General features: G+C 38.3%; 2 protein-coding genes across 10 annotated transcripts in view; both read right to left on the minus strand.

Moving 5' to 3' along the window:
- LOC133569755 (retinal-specific phospholipid-transporting ATPase ABCA4-like) overlaps positions 1-2,253 on the minus strand; it is a 170,282-nt gene extending 168,029 nt beyond the window's left edge. For 3 of the 5 annotated variants that reach the window (XR_009809877.1, XM_061922332.1, XM_061922329.1), the window contains exons 1-2: positions 2,182-2,251; positions 1,995-2,114 (exon numbers count right to left, since the gene is read on the minus strand). Coding sequence is in view for 4 of the 5 variants with exons in the window: in XM_061922332.1 (XP_061778316.1) it covers positions 1,995-2,114; positions 2,182-2,208 (147 nt within the window). In the remaining variant the exon portion in view is untranslated. Of the gene's footprint in view, positions 1-1,994 lie in introns of all 5 variants that reach the window. The other 2 variants (XM_061922331.1, XM_061922330.1) reach the window with 2 other exon arrangements.
- A 2,160-nt stretch (positions 2,254-4,413) lies between these two features.
- arhgap29a (Rho GTPase activating protein 29a) overlaps positions 4,414-12,500 on the minus strand; it is a 162,077-nt gene continuing 153,990 nt past the window's right edge. For 4 of the 5 annotated variants that reach the window (XM_061922336.1, XM_061922335.1, XM_061922340.1 and 1 more), the window contains one exon: positions 4,414-8,622. In XM_061922336.1, coding sequence (XP_061778320.1) covers positions 7,847-8,622 — 776 coding nt within the window. In that variant the 3' untranslated portion in view covers positions 4,414-7,846. The remainder of the gene's footprint in view (positions 8,623-12,500) is intronic. The other variant, XM_061922338.1, reaches the window with a different exon arrangement.

Raw genomic sequence — 12,500 nt, forward strand, 5'->3', positions numbered from 1 at the left:
TATAAAAGCAATCATGAATATGAATGTAAATATATATATATATATATATACAAATACATATATATACATATATGTATGTACGCTTATTCCCTTTGGGGTCGCGGGGGGCGCTGGTGCCTATCTCAGCTACAATCGGGCAGAAGGCGGGGTACACCCTGGACAAGTCGCCACCTCATCACAGGGCCAACACGGATGGACGGACAACATTCACACTCACATTCACACACTAGGGACCATTTAGTGTTGCCAGTCAACCTATCCCCAGGTGCATGTCTGTGGAGGTGGGAGGAGCCTATCCCCAGGTGCATGTCTGTGGAGGTGGGAGGAGCCTATCCCCAGGTGCATGTCTGTGGAGGTGGGAGGAAGCCAGAGTACCCGGAGGCAACCTACGCATTCACGGGGAGAACCCTGAGTACTCAGAACCTTCGTATTGTGAGGCAGGCGCACTAACCCCTCTTCCACCGTGCTGCCCACATACATGTATACATACATATATGTATATATATATACATATATGTATGTATGTACACACATATATACATATATATATATATATATATATATATATATATATATATACATACATATATATGTATAAATACACATGTATATTTACACATGCATATACACACATATATATATATACATATAGATATTCACACATGTATATATATATATATATATATATATACACACATATATATATATATATATATATATATATATATATTAATACACACATATATACACACACACACAAATATATATATATATATATATATATATATATTAAGGCTATATAAATATATAAATATATGTATATTGTAGCATCCCGGAAGAGTTAGTGCTGCAAGGGCTTCTGGGTATTTGTTCTGTTTGGTTTATGTTGTGTTACGGTGCGGATGTTCTCCTGAAATGTGTTTGTCATTCTTGTTTGGTGTGGGTTCACAGTGCGGCGCATATCTGTAACAGTGTAACGGCCTTTATGGTTGTTAAACAAGTATGCCTTGATTGACAATCTAATCACTCCCTCACAATTGATTGATTGATTGATACTTTTATTAGTAGATTGCACAGTTCAGTACATATTCCGTACAATTGACCACTAAATGGTAACACCCCAATAAGTTCTTCAACTTGTTTAAGTCGGGGTCCACGTTAATCAATTCATGGTAATATACATACAAATGTTGCGTGCGCACACTTTCACAATTCGCTTTGATTTTTAACCCCTCTTAATCCTGTACGTATATTGAAAATAAACGCAACCTTGACACAAAACGCCGGACATTTGAGGCATTTAAGAAACCCCGCCCGGACAGTCCCGTAAAAGAGAACACGTCCGGGGCGAAAAGAGGATGTATGGTCAGTCTATATAAAGTCATATCCAACAATTGCGACAACGACTTTTTATTGACAATATCGAATTTTTTCCATGCAAAAAAATTGTGCCTCGGCTCAAAAAAGGTTGAAAACCCCCACTGTAACAAGACTCGCAACCGCCGTCAAAACCCTGAAGTCCACCCGCACAGTTCCTGCCTTCACAATAAAAGCGCTGCTTCATCCTGCTCCGGCGCTAACAAAATAAGAGTCTCGGGAAGGCTGGCGCGCAAACAAGCTAGCAAGCTACGGAGTTTGCCCGCCAATGTTTTTTCTTGTAAAGTGTATAAAAATGGAGTGTTGACGCTGGACTAATAAGATGGCAAAAAGCAGCCACTTTCATGTGGCGTTGGACAGAAAGGAGGACTTTTTTTTGTTCGCCTCCATTTGAAAATATGGACGTCATCAGAATGAGGTAATAATACACCAATTTATATTATCGTCGTCATTAAATAAATGAATTAAACATGCTTGTATTATCATTAAACACCTTAAACTTGTTAACAAAAACCTATTTAATAAATAAATACTTATATTAATGACATATGTGAACGAGGTAGAGCCCCTCATTTAGGACATATCGCCCCCGCCCTTTACGCTCGGTGATTTCTTACCGTTTGTCTCCGGCGAACGGTCCAGTTCTTCCACAGCAGGAGTCGGACTTGTGTTCCCGCGCCCATGACGCCTCGGTTTCGCCCCGAGTCTGCGAAGAAAGGGGGGTAAAAAAACCCAACCTGCCAACACACCTTGTTAAGCATGAGCAGGTGTTGCTAGCATGACGTCATCACTGGAAGGACCGACCTGAGAAGAAGAAGAATGGCCGCACATATTCCCAGGAGCACGCCGCTCGGATTGCTAACGCAGCTCGTTTGTAGACCTTGTGATTAGTTAAGAAGATTGATTTAATCTCCTTTCTCGGTGGAGGCGGCCAACACCTCCCCAACATACTGTTTGCTAATCCTGAAGCTCTCTGGTAGCGTACAACAAATGTAAATAATAATAATTTTATCTTCCATTTTGCATAATTGTCCATGACTCATGTCATTTGTATGTAAACCTTTTTATTTAAAGTAGGGCAGTGAAAGTGACAGCTTCACCCGGTGTGATTAATCACCACCGGTCATGGCTTTAATGGCGGATAAACAACTTTGCTTGAAAGGCGGATGGTTACCCTGAAAGTGAAAGTTGGCCTTTCCACTTTTCACATGAACGCTGACGGGACTCGGGGACAAAACCGACCAAAAATGTGGGGCGTTCAAGTAAAGTATTTTAAATACGACATTCTGGCGATAACATTTGTGTGTAAATTTTGGTATGTTTTTTTTTTTGTTTTTTTTAATTAATTAAAATGATGCACGTGAGTAATTTACTGCAATTAATCATGCGGAAACCATGATTAATATCATTAAGAAAAAAAAAAGGATATGTATATATTTATTTATTTATTAATACAGATATATTAATACACATTTATAGGACACGCGGTAAAAAATGAATGGATGATATATACACACACACACACATATATATATATATATATGTACATATACACACACACATTTATATATATGTATATATGTGTAAATATGTATATATATATACATATATAAGTATATTTACATATTTATGTGTATATATACATATTCATATACATGTGACAATCATGGATACTTTAATATACATGTATAAATATATACATACATATGTATATATACACACATATGTACATACATATACATATGTGTATATACATACATATATGTATTTATACATATGTATGGATGTGTATATATATACATATGTATATAAATACATATAGCTATACACATATATTTATGTATATATATATACATATGTATATACATACACATATGTACATATGTTTGTATATATGAATGTATATATATATGTATACACATATTCATATAGATACACACATATGTATATATATATACATACATATATATATATACACATACATACATATATAATGTATATACACATACATATATATGGATACATATATACATACATACACATTATGTATACACATATATAAATATATATGTCATATATATATATGTATTGTGTGTGTATATATATATACACACACATATATATCTATATATACACATGTACACGTGTATATATATATATGTGTATATATATACATATATACATACATATATATATGTATACATATATATATATACATATATACATACATATATATGTATATATATATACATAATATAAACACACACACATATATAAGTAGGCAACACTGATCTCTATTGCTATGTCCTCTAATTCTCTGGCAGACCAGGTTTCTATGAGCTCAGAAGCCAGGTCTTGGGGCCCTAAGCAGACTTTTATTTTGAAAAGATTTAACTTTTTTTTTTTTTTTTTATCCAACTTGAATTAAATTTCATGCATGTTTTTTTATAATTATCTAATTCATGGGAAATAGATTGTTCAGTGATTTTCGGGAGCAAAAAAAATAATAATAATAATAATTAAAGGTAAAATTTAAACCTAAAATTGCGCATTTTTCTGTACACCATTTCCTAATACCAGAGATAGCTTACCCTCACCTAACGCTGCAAGCTAAGGGGAGAATAAAAACTTCTGCAGAAGTTTGCCATTATATTCTTATCACTGACAGAGCAGGAATGGGCTAGGAACTGTTTCGCTGATCCATGCAAAGCACACAGCGAATGGCATAAGCCAGCATATCAGCACAATCAAGAAAACGTTGCTACAAATATTTAATAAGTTACAAAAGTAGGCTCCTTCTGATATACCCGTCTTTTTTTTTTCTCTTCTCGACATGGAATAGTACATTACTTGCAGCTCACCATAAAAAGAATAGAATATGTACATCCTCTTACCTGTACGGTTTAGCTTATTTATAGACCGACTGTTCAGAAAAATAGCTCGATCTATTAAGAATGTGTTGGGATTCAAACACCATGTTGTGATGGACACCAAACAAGTTGTATAAAGATCAGTTTGATATCATTAGCAGCGGAGTGCGTCAATACAAAAGTGTCTTTTTATTGCTTGGTATAAAAAGGTTGGGTGTAACAGTTTGTAACAGACTCCTGTGTTGTTGTGGCAACATGCACTAGTCAGAGATATATATATATATATTTTTTTTTTGGTATACAAACGAGGTCAATCTGGAACAGGGGTCACCAACCTTTTGGAAAGCAAGAGCTACTTCTTGGGTACTGATTCATGCCAAGGGCTACCAGTTTGATACACACTTAAATAAATTGCCGGAAATAGCCAATTTGCTCAATTTACCTTTAACTCTATGTTGTTATTAATAATTAATGATATTTACTTTGTGGAAACACTGATCATTTTAATGATTTCTCACAATAAATATATATAGAAACAGATAAATATTTTTTAAAAAATGGGTATTTCTGTCCGTCATGCCGTCGTACATTTTTTTTCCTTCGACGGAAGGTTTTTTGTAGAGAATAAATGATGAAAAAAACGGTTTAAAAGAGAAAACACGGAAAAAAAAAAAAATTGAAACATAGTTTATCCTTAATTTCGACTCTTTAAAATTCAAACCGAAAAAAAAAGAAGAGAAAAACTATCCATCCATCCATCTTCTTCCACTTATCCGAGGTCGGGTCGCGGGGGCAACAGCCTAAGCAGGGAAATCCAGACTTCCCTCTCCCCAGCCGCTTCGTCTAGCTCTTCCCGGGGGATCCCGAGGCGTTCCCAGGCCAGCCGGGAGACATAGTCTTCCCAACGTGTCCTGGGTCTTCCCCGTGGCCTCCTACCGGTTGGACGTGCCCTAAACACTTCCCTAGGGAGGCGTTCGGGTGGCATCCTGACCAGATGCCCGAACCACCTCATCTGGCTCCTCTCGATGTGGACGAGCAGCGGCTTTACTTTGAGTTCCTCCCGGATGGCAGAGCTTCTCACCCTATCTCTAAGGGAGAGACCCAAACTCATTTGGGCCGCTTGTACCCATGATCTTATCCTTTCGGTCATGACCCAAAGCTCATGACCATAGGTGAGGATGGGAATGTAGATCGACCGGTTGGTAAATTGAGAGCTTTGCCTTCCGGCTCAGCTCCTTCTTCACCACAACGGATCGATACAGCGTCCGCATTACTCCGCCTGTCGATCTCACCATCCACTCTTCCCCCACTCTAAGGGAGAGACCCGCCACCCGGCGGAGGAAACTCATTTGGGCCGCTTGTACCCGTGATCTTATCCTTTCGGTCATGACCCCAAAGCTCATGACCATAGGTGAGGATGGGAACGTAGATTGACCGGTAAATTGAGAGCTTTGCCTTCCGGCTCAGCTCCTTCTTCACCACAACGGATCGGTACAACGTCCGCATTACTGAAGACGCCGCACCGATCCGCCTGTCGATCTCACCATCCACTCTTCCCTCACTCGTGAACAAGACTCCTAGGTACTTGAACTCCTCCACTTGGGGCAGGGTCTCCTCCCCAACCCGGAGATGGCACTCCACACTTTTCCGGGCGAGAACCATGGACTCGGACTTGGAGGTGCTGATTCTCATTCCGGTCGCTACACACTCGGCTGCGAACCGATCCAGTGAGAGCTGAAGATCCCGGCCAGATGAAGCCAACAGGACCACATCATCTGCAAAAAGCAGAGACCTAATCCTGCAGTCACCAAACCGGAACCCCTCAACGCCTTGACTGCGCCTAGAAATTCTGTCCATAAAAGTTATGAACAGAATCGGTGACAAAGGACAGCCTTGGCGGAGTCCAACCCTCACTGGAAATGTGTTCGACTTACCGCCGGCAATGCGGACCAAGCTCTGGCACCGATCGTACAGGAAGTGGACCGCCACAATAAGACAGTCCGATACCCCATACTCTCTGAGCACTCCCGACAGGACTTCCCGAGGGACACGGTCGAATGCCTTCTCCAAGTCCACAAAGCACATGTAGACTGGTTGGGCAAACTCCCATGTACCCTCAAGAACCCTGTCCAGAGTATAGATCTGGTCCACAGTTCCACGACCAGGACGAAAACCACACTGTTCCTCCTGAATCCGAGGTTCGACTATCCGGCGAAGCCTCCTCTCCAGTACACCTGAATAAACCTTACCGGGAAGGCTGAGAAAAACTAGCTAATTCAAATCTTTTTACAAAATTAAAAAAATAATGTATGGAACATCATTAGTAATTTTTCCCGATTAAGATTAATTTTAGAATTTTGATGACATGTTTTAAATAATAATTTTAAGTCTCGTCTTAAGACCCACTTTTATTCTTTGGCTTTTAACACTACGTGAGTTGTGTGGTCCTCTGTTTTTTATACACTTTGATTTTTATTTTACTGTTTTAATTGATTTTACCCTTTAAAATAGTTTCTAATCATATTGGTTTTATTTTTATTTATTTTTTGTTTTATTCAGTCATTGGTGGAGCATAATATCGTTTTGTATTTATTTTTTAATATTGTTTTGAACATGGCTGTGCAGCACTTTGGAAACATTATTGTTGTTTAAATGTGTTATATAAATAAAGTGGATTGTTTTAAATAGGTTAAAATCCAATCTGCACTTTGTTAGAATTTATAACAAATTGGACCAAGCTATATTTCTAACAAAGACAAATCATTATTTCTTCTAGATATTCCAGAACAACAATTTTAAAAGAAATTCAAAAGACTTTGAAATAAGATTTTAATTTGATTCTACAGATTTTTCTAATTTTCCAGAATTATTTTTTTTTAACTTTAATCATATTTTTCACAAATATTTTTCGTCCAAAAAACATAAGCTAAAATGAAGAATTACATTAAAATGTATTTATTATTCTTTACTATAAAAAAAATAAATACTTGATTTAAATTGTCAGGAAAGAATAGAAAGGAATTTAAAAGGTAAAAAAGGTATATGTGTTTGAAAATCCTAAAATAATTTCTAAGGTTGTATTTTGTCTCTAAAATTGTCTTTTTGAAAGTTATAAGAAGCAAAGTCTAAAAATAAATGAATTTATTTAAACAAGTGAAGACCAAGTCTTTAAAATATTTTCTTGGATTTTCAAATTCTATTTGAGTTTTGTCTCTCTTAGAATTAAAAATGTCCAGCAAAGCGAGACCAGCTTGCAAGTAAATAAATACAATTTAAAAAATTGAGGCAGCTCACTGGTAAGTGCTGCTATTTGAGCTATTTTTAGAACAGGCCAGCGGGCGACTCATCTGGTCCTTACGGGCGACCTGGTGCCCGCGGCGGGCATTGCGTTGGTGACCCCTGGTCTGGAAGGACCGCGTACAAAGTATTTACATAAAATGCTTTAAAATGGATAAATAGTCCAAGCTGTGTGGGAAGCGAGGTGAAGTGCATCCTGGGTAGAAAGACGGTCTTTTAGTTCTCCACGCAGGACTTCCGTATCCTCTTATTGCACAAGGTCAACAAAAAAAACAAAAAAAAAACAGATCAAATCTGGCGGGTTAAACAAAGTGAGCTTCTCGGTTTTCCGCCTCTTGCAGGGGCCTGGATCTGGTCCTTGGTCTCTGGTAAACCGGCCTGTACAGTGCCTCAGGATCCGGGCTTCGGGACGGGGATGTGACCGCCCGGTCCTGGTCGTCTACGGACATCTCGACGACGTCCTCCTTCTCGTCCTCGGCGCCGGCTTTACTCGCCGACGGCGGCTTGTAGAAGGTTTCTGGCGGGGGGTTGAGGGTCCTGGAAGCCCGGGAGCCCTTGGAGGCCATGTTGAACACGGTGACGTTGTCCTCCATCCTCAATAATCCGGCGGGCCGTGCGAGAATGCTGTAAGGTCTGTTGGAGTTGGGACCGCCCGAGTCCTCCAGGGCCGAACCGGACGAGACGTCGTCAGCTTGAAGGTCCGGACCGGGAACGGTTTTAGCCGCTTTGGAAGCAACGTGCTTGTACTCCGTGTTCCAAATGCCACGTAACGTTCCCACTCGCACTTTGGATTCGGTTTTGTTTACCTCCAGGATGGCGCCGTCTCCTTTCCCGTCCTCGTCCTCGTCCTCGTCCTCGTCCACGCTGGCCCAGGTGGGATTCTCGTCCGCCGTGCCTCGGTAGTGGCTTCGTGGGGCCGGCATGCTCGCCGGCCGAGAGGCGAGTCTGGGGCGGTGCTGTCGGAGGGAAGGGCCCGTGACGTACGGCGAGCGGGAGAGTCCTCGCTCGCCGGGCTTTGGGGGATCGGTCACACTTTGGGGCCGAACGCCGTTGCAGGTCTTTGAATCCGGTTCATCTGCTTTAAAAAAGGAAATAAAACGGCGAGTCAATTACCCAATTCTACCAAATACATGTACAATATTTTGCAATACATATCCTTTATAAATATATACAGTAAGGGTGTAACGGGACACAAAAATGTCGGTTCGGTACGTACCTCGGTTCAGAGGTCTCGGTTCGGTTCATTTACAATACAGAAAGAAAACAACAAAATAGAAATGTTTTGGTTATTTATTTACCAAATTTGCAAAATCTACCACCAAAAACATTTTTCTTAGTGAAATATTTGATGTGAAGTAATGGGAACCTTGGATAGGTCAATAATTCATAATAACATTGATTTTGATTCATTATTATGTTTTAAGCAATGACGGTTTGAAAGAAAAAATACAGCTTTGTTTAATTAGTCAACTTTTTCTAAATTACATTTAACTTTTAAGCTTTTTTATTTCACTTTTGTTATGTTTTTTTTTTATTAGGGACCCTTTAGGGCAGAGGACCCTATTGTATTTCTAAGGTATTATTTTTATTATACCGCCGCCTCTTTGAGCTGTAATTTGACCCCCTTAACATGCTTCAAAACTCACCAAATTTTACACACGCATCAGGACTGGCGAAAATTGCATTCTAATAAAAAACCAAACCCCAAAACTCAAAATTGCGCTCTAGCGCCCCATAGGAAAAAACGGACAAAACTGCTTGTAACTTCCGTTAGGAATGTCGTAAAGAAATAAAACAAAAACCCCTACGTAGGTCTGACTTAGACTTACATTTCATAAAATAACATCCTTTAGCAAAAATCAACAGGAAGTTGGCAAACACCCCTTCAAAACAAGTTTCTTAAAAAAATTTCATTTTTGCCTCTCTGAACTGTAATTTGACCCCCTTAACATGCTTCAAAACTCAACAAATTTTACACACGCATCAGGACTGGCGAAAATTGCCATCTAATAAAAAACTAAACCCCAAAACTCAAAATTGCGCTCTAGCGCCCCCTAGGAAAAAACAGACAAAAGTGCTTGTAACTTCCATTAGGAATGTCGTAAAGAAATCAAACAAAAACCTCTATGTAGGTCTGACTTAGACCTACATTTCATAAAATAGCATCCTTTAGCAAAAATCAACAGGAAGTTGGCAAACACCCCTTCAAAACAAGTTTCCTAAAAAAATGTCATTTTTGCCTCTCTGAACTGTAATTTGACCCCCTTAAAATGCTTCAAAACTCACCAAATTTTACACACACATCAGGACTGGCGAAAATTGCATTCTAATAAAAAACCAAACCCCAAAACTCAAAATTGCGCTCTAGCGCCCCCTAGGAAAAAACTGACAAAACTGCTTGTAACTTCCGTTAGGAATGTCGTAGAGAAATGAAACAAAAACCTCTATGTAGGTCTGACTTAGACCTACATTTCATAAAAAAACATCCTTTAGCAAAAATCAACAGGAAGTTGGCAAACACCCCTTCAAAACAAGTTTCCTAAAAAAATGTCATTTTTGCCTTTTTGAGCTGTAATTTGACCCTCTTAACATGCTTCAAAACTCACCAAATTTTACACACACATCAGGACTGGCGAAAATTGCATTCTAATAAAAAACCAAACCCCAAAACTCAAAATTGTGCTCTAGCGCCCTCTAAGAAAAAACAGACAAAACTGCTTGTAATTTCTGTTAGGAATGTCGTAGAGAAATGAAACAAAAACCTCTATGTAGGTCTGACTTAGACCTACATTTCATAAAAAAACATCCTTTAGCAAAAATCAACAGGAAGTTGGCAAACACCCCTTCAAAACAAGTTTCCTAAAAAAAACGTCATTTTTGCCTCTTTGAACTGTAAAATGTTTTTCTTATTGGAATATTTGATGTGAAGTAATGGGAACCTTGGATAGGTCATTAATTCATAATAACATTGATTTTGATTCAATATTATGTTTTGAGCAATGACGGTTTGAAAGAAAAAAATGCAGCTTTGTTTAATTAGTCAATTTTTTCTAAATTACATTTAACTTTTAAGCTTTTTTATTTCACTTTTGTTATGTTTTTGTTTATTAGGGACCCTTTGGGACAGAGGACCCTATTGTATTTCTAAGGTTTTATTATTATTATACCGCCGCCTCTTTGAGCTATAATTTGACCCCCTTAACATGCTTCAAAACTCACCAAATTTTACACACACATCAGGACTGGCAAAAATTGCATTCTAATAAAAAACCAAACCCCAAAACTCAAAATTGCGCTCTAGCGCCCCATAGGAAAAAACGGACAAAACTGCTTGTAACTTCCGTTAGGAATGTCGTAAAGAAATAAAACAAAAACCCCTATGTAGGTCTGACTTAGACCTACATTTCATAAAATAACATCCTTTAGCAAAAATCAACAGGAAGTTGGCAAACACCCCTTCAAAACAAGTTTCTTAAAAAAATTTCATTTTTGCCTCTCTGAACTGTAATTTGACCCCCTTAACATGCTTCAAAACTCAACAAATTTTACACACGCATCAGGACTGGCGAAAATTGCCATCTAATAAAAAACTAAACCCCAAAACTCAAAATTGCGCTCTAGCGCCCCCTAGGAAAAAACAGACAAAAGTGCTTGTAACTTCCATTAGGAATGTCGTAAAGAAATCAAACAAAAACCTCTATGTAGGTCTGACTTAGACCTACATTTCATAAAATAGCATCCTTTAGCAAAAACCAACAGGAAGTTGGCAAACACCCCTTCAAAACAAGTTTCCTAAAAAAATGTCATTTTTGCCTCTCTGAACTGTAATTTGACCCCCTTAAAATGCTTCAAAACTCACCAAATTTTACACACACATCAGGACTGGCGAAAATTGCATTCTAATAAAAAACCAAACCCCAAAACTCAAAATTGCGCTCTAGCGCCCCCTAGGAAAAAACTGACAAAACTGCTTGTAACTTCCGTTAGGAATGTCGTAGAGAAATGAAACAAAAACCTCTATAGGTCTGACTTAGACCTACATTTCATAAAATAACATCCTTTAGCAAAAATCAACAGGAAGTTGGCGAAAACACCCCTTCAAAACAAGTTTCCTAAAAAAATGTCATTTTTGCCTCTCTGAACTGTAATTTGACCCCCTTAAAATGCTTCAAAACTCACCAAATTTTACACACACATCAGGACTGGCGAAAATTGCATTCTAATAAAAAACCAAACCCCAAAACTCAAAATTGTGCTCTAGCGCCCCCTAGGAAAAACAGACAAAACTGCTTGTAACTTCCGTTAGGAATGTCGTAGAGAAATGAAACAAAAACCTCTATGTAGGTCTGACTTAGACCTACATTTCATAAAATAACATCCTTTAGCAAAAATCAACAGGAAGTTGGCAAACACCCCTTCAAAACAAGTTTCCTAAAAAAATGTCATTTTTGCCTCTCTGAACTGTAATTTGACCCCCTTAACATGCTTCAAAACTCACCAAATTTTACACACACATCAGGACTGGTGAGAATTGCATTCTAATAAAAAACCAAACCCCAAAACTCAAAATTGCGCTCTAGCGCCCCCTAGGAAAAAACAGACAAAACTGCTTGTAACTTCTGTTAGGAATGTCGTAGAGACTTGAAACAAAAACATCTATGTAGGTCTGACTTAGACCTACATTTCATAAAGTGACATCCTTTAGCAAATATCAACAGGAAGTTGGAAAACACCCCTTCAAAACAAGTTTCCTAAAAAAATGTCATTTTTGCCTCTTTGAACTGTAATTTGACCCCCTTAAAAAGCTTCAAAACTCACCAAACTGGACACACAAATCAGGACTGGTCATAATTGCGATCTAATGAAAAAATAATAATAAAAAAAACAAACTTAAAATTGACCTCTAGCGCCCCCTAGGAATAAAACACTGACAAAACTGCTCCTAGGAATAAAACA

This window comes from Nerophis ophidion, linkage group LG15 (assembly GCF_033978795.1).
Source record: "Nerophis ophidion isolate RoL-2023_Sa linkage group LG15, RoL_Noph_v1.0, whole genome shotgun sequence".
Classification (NCBI taxonomy): Eukaryota; Metazoa; Chordata; class Actinopteri; order Syngnathiformes; family Syngnathidae; genus Nerophis; species Nerophis ophidion.